General features: G+C 42.9%; 1 protein-coding gene across 1 annotated transcript in view; it reads left to right on the top strand.

Moving 5' to 3' along the window:
• USP50 (ubiquitin specific peptidase 50) overlaps positions 1-4,847 on the top strand; it is a 48,715-nt gene that overhangs the window by 13,053 nt on the left and 30,815 nt on the right. Inside the window, exon 6 of the mRNA XM_011928606.1 lies at positions 4,154-4,285. Within this exon, the coding sequence (XP_011783996.1) occupies positions 4,154-4,285 (132 nt within the window). The remainder of the gene's footprint in view (positions 1-4,153; positions 4,286-4,847) is intronic.

Genomic DNA, 4,847 nt, shown 5'->3' with positions numbered 1-4,847 from the left:
TTCTTCAGTGCTCTTTCTTTATGTGGATCCAAGTGTTTGACCTATATCATTTTCCTTCTCTGTAAAGGATTTCTTTTAACATTTTTTTTTTTTTTGAGATGGAGTCTTACTCTGTTGCCCAGCCTGGAAGGCAATGGCATGATCTTGGCTCACTGCAACCTCTGCCTCACGGGTTCAAGCGATTCTCCTACCTCAGCCTCCCGAGTAGCTGAGATTACAGACCTGCACCACCATGCCAGGCTAATTTTGTTATTTTTGGTAGAGACGGGGTTTCATCATGTTGCCAGGGTGGTTTTGAACTCCCTACCTCAAGTGATCCACCCGCCTTGGCTTCCCAGAGTAGCTGTGATTACAGGCATCAGCCACCGTGCCCAGCCTCTTTTAACATTTCTTGCAAGGCAGGTCTACTGGCAAAAAATTCCCTTAATGTTTCTTTGTCCAATGACGTCATTATTTCCCTTCAAGTTTGGAGGCTAATTTTACAGGGTACAGAATTCTAGGTTGGTGGTTTTCTTCTCTTTTAACACTTTCAATATTTTATTCCACTTTGTTCTTGTTTGCATGGTTTCTGAGAAGTTAGATGTAATTCTTATGTTTGTTCCTCTATATGTGTGGCTTCTGCCCCCCACTCTGGCTTCTTTTGGGATTTTTGTCCTTATCTTTGATATTCTGCAGTTTGAAAATGAAATGCCTAGGTGTCATTTTTCTGGTATTTATCTTTCTTGGTGTTCTCTGAGCTTCCTGAATCTGTGGTTTGGTGTATGGCATTAATCTGGGAAAATTCTCAGTCATTATTGTTTCAAATATTTTTTCTGTTCTTTTCTCTTTCTTTTCCTTTTGGTATTTCCATTACACAGATGTTACATCTTCATAGTTGTCCCACAGGCCTTGGATATTGTTGTGCTTTTTTTTTTTTAAGTCTATTTTCTTTCTTTTTTTTTTTTAGTAGAGATCCAGGGGTGCGGGGAGGGGCTCTTACTTTGTTGCCCAGGCTGGTCTGGAACTCCTGGGCTCAGGCGATTCTTCCACCTTGGCCTCCCAAAGTGCTGGGATACAGGCGTGAGCCACTGCGCCCAGCTGGTCTTTTTTCTTTCTTCTTTTCAGTTTTAAAGATTTCTACTGAGGTTCCTCAAGCTCAGAGATTCTTTCTTCAGCTGTGTGCAGTCTACTAATAAGCTCATCAGAGGCTTTCTTCACGTTAGTGTTTTTTTCCTCTAGCAGTTAAAAAAACAAAAACAAAACCAACAACTAACCACTATACTAACAAGGATACCTCTAGCATTTCTTTCGGTTCATTCTTAGGATTTCCAAGTCTCTGCTTACATTGACCATCTGTTCTTGCAAGCTGTCTACTTTATTCATTAGAACCCTTAGTATGTTCATCAGTTTTAAATTCTCAGTCTGGTAATTCCCACACCCCTGCCCTATCTGGTTCTGATACTTATTGTCTCTTCAAACTGTGTTTTTTGCCTTTTAGTATGCCTTGTAATTTTTTCCTGATAGCCAGATACGATGAACTGGGTAAGAGAAACTGACGTAAACAGACCTTGATGATGTGGTGTTAAGCCGGAGGGGAGGGAAGCGCTCTGTAATCCTACAAGTGGGTGGGTCTCGGTCTTTTAATGAACTTAAGCCTCCAGACTACGAACTTCACAAGTGCGCCTCAGTCCCTTCACACCTGCTTCGGTGGAACGGGATGGTTAGGATGGAACAGGAACTGGAGTTACGTGTTTTCCTCCCCCCAGGTCAGTTAAGCTCTGATAAAACCCCAGCAGGTTAGGCTCTGGTTAATGAGTTTCTCCTGTGGGCAGGCGTTAAGAACCGGGTGCGCCAGTGTATTTCAGAATGGTTTCTTTCGCTTCCTCCTGCCAGAAGCATGAGGAGAGTTGTCTCTAATACTTACCGTGAGAGTGTGGTTGGGCTCCTGGAGGAAAAACGCACAAAGTAGGGGTCCCCAGTGACTGGATTCTTTGGAGTTTTTAACTCTCAGATTCTTCACTGAGCCTCTAGCAAATTAGTCAATTACAGTCCAGGTTTTCCCAGGCAGACCTGTTCCCTCAGAGGTTTCTGCTTGGCAGTTTTGGCTCTGGTAAGTTTGTGATTCTCTATGTTTGCTGGTCTTTTTTTCCAGTTCTGGGGGCAGTGGTTTATCCTGTGACCTCCCCGCTCTTTCAGCTCTACCAAGACCTGTTTATTTTCCTTTCGGTTAATTCTTTCCTTCCTGAAGGAAAATAACCAAAAGTTTTATTTAGCTTTTAACTTGTTAGGACAGAACGGTGACTTCCAAGTGTCCTTATGTGTAGAACTGAAAACTAGACGTCTCTCATCATTGCTTTCGGTGTTCAAACTGTTCAAAATTGGCCAGTGGGAGCCCCTTCAAGTTAGCTCCTGGGGTCCCATGAGTTTATTAGGGTATACTTACAAAAAAAGTATCATTTTCAGGTGCACAGTTCTGTGAATTCTGACAAATGTATGCAGTCATGTAGCCATTACAACCAACATATAAACCATTCCATCATCTCAAAAAGTTCTCTCGTGCTCCTAACTAATCACTCTCCTTCCCGACCCTAAGCCTATAGAAATTGCTCGTCTGATTCCCAACCTTATAATTTTGTGTTTTTCAGAATGTGCTGTCACACTGTATGTAGCTTTTAGTTTTTCTTTCACTTAGCATGATTCTTTTGAAATACGTGTTGTTGCATGCATCAGTAGTCCCTTTTTTACTGCTGTGTGCTATTCCTTTTTGTGAGTATACCACAGTTGCATGTCTCCACCAGTTGATGGACGTTTGGGTTGTTTACAGTTTTGAGTAGTTAGGAATACAGCTTCTACAAACACTAGCAGATAGCTTGTTATGTGGGCCTAAGTCTTCATTTATCTTGGGATGATAACCAGGTATAGAATTGCTGGATCACATGGCATTCCCTTAGTTTTTTGAAAACAGGGTATCTTGCTTTCTGGCACAAGAATGTCTTGGTCTCAGTAATTTCCCAGCCTCAGACCTACATCAGCCATTTTTCCAAAATGAACATAATTTTTTTAAAAAAAGCTTCTGAGTAACTGATGTGAGCCTAGATTTACAAAGTTAGGATCTATGTAACAATACAGAATGTGAAAGATTTTCACAAAATGTTCTTATTAAAACATTATATTAAAACGTTAAAAAAAACCTCAGAGCTTGAAAACAACATTGCCAAGACTACCTGTGCCGAAATCAAGATAAGGAAAAGCTGAGCCAGCTTGGTTAGAATAAACAGGTTCAGTTGCAGCAAAAGCCTCAGGAATTATCAATGTGGTTTCCACTTCCCCCAGTGCTGAGAGCCTTGGTTATCCCTTTCTTTTTGCCCTACTACATTCAAGTTTAGCTTGAATCTTTACTATCTCACTCCCTGATTCAAATTCCAGTCTCATTTTAGTGAGCCTTGTGGATGTGGTATTTAAATAGATAAGAGAAAAGTAATTTATAAGTCTGTACCAAATAATCTTTCCAAGAAATTCCTTTTTTTTTTTTGAGATGGAGTCTTGCTCTGTTGCCCAGGCTGGAGTGCAGTGGTGCGATCTCAGCTCACTGTAACCTCCACCTCCCAGGTTCAAGTGATTCTCCGACCTCAGCCTCCCGAGTACCTGGGATTACAGGCATCCACCATCATGCCCGGCTAATTTTTTCACATTTTTAGTAGAGACGAGATTTCACCATGTTGGCCAGACTGGTTCTAACTCCTGACCTCAAGTGATCCACCCACTTCAGCCTCCCAAAGTGCTAAGATTACAGGCGTGAGCCACCACGCCAGGCCAGAGATTACTTTTTTTAGAGATAGGGTCTCACTCTGTCACCCAGGCTGGAGTGCAGTGGTTTGATCACGACTCCCTCAGCCTCCCTATGCTCAGGTGATCCTCCTACCTTAGCCTCCTGAGTAGCTGGGACTACAGGTGAGAATTCTATGTAGAGACAGGGTTTTGCCTTGTTACTCAGGCTGGTCTCAAACTCCTAGGCTCAAGGGATATGCCCGCCTTGGCCTCCCAACATTGTGGGATTACAGGCATGAGCCACTGTGCCCAGCCAAGAAATTACTTTTAAGATACTTGGAATTTGTCATGTAGACAAATGAGTGGTTCACAAGCTTACTTTGTATTTTACACATTATCCCTACAGGTTTGACATTCTGGGTACAACGAAAAGGAAGCTGAGAACGGATATTCATTACTCACTCACCAATTTGGACCTCACTCCTTATATTTGCCCAATTTTCCGGAAATATCCTAAATACAATCTCTGTGCAGTGGTGGTGAGTAAAAACAAACTGGTAAAAGTAACCCAATTTTGGCCGGGCGCGGTGGCTCACACCTGTAATCCCAGCACTTTGGGAGGCTAAAGCAGGCAGATCATGAGGTCAGGAGATCTAGACCATCCTGGCTAACACAGCGAGAGCTCATCTCTACTAAAAATACAAAAAAAAAAAAAATTAGCTGGGCGTGGTGGCAGGCACCAGTAGTCCCAGCTACTCGGGAGGCTGAGGCAGAAGAATGGTGTGAACCTGGGAGGCGGAGCTTACAGTGAGCCAAGATCGCTCCACTGCACTCCAGCCTAGGCAACAGAGGGAAACTCCGTCTCAAAAAAAAAAAAAAAAAAGTAACCCAATTGTAAAGAAAACGATAGAATTATCTGCTCAAATCCCTATTTCTCCTGTCTCTCCCTGACTTCTTTTTTTTTTTTCTTCTCCCTGACTTCTTTTATGCCCTACTTTAAAAATATATAGACCAGGGGCCGGGCGCGGTGGCTCAAGCCTGTAATCCCAGCACTTTGGGAGGCCGAGATGGGCGGATCACGAGGTCAGGAGATCGAGACC

This window comes from Colobus angolensis, unplaced genomic scaffold (genome assembly GCF_000951035.1).
Source record: "Colobus angolensis palliatus isolate OR3802 unplaced genomic scaffold, Cang.pa_1.0 Scaffold78, whole genome shotgun sequence".
NCBI classification, from domain to species: domain Eukaryota; kingdom Metazoa; phylum Chordata; class Mammalia; order Primates; family Cercopithecidae; genus Colobus; species Colobus angolensis.
This window is presented reverse-complemented; position numbering and strand designations above follow the sequence as displayed.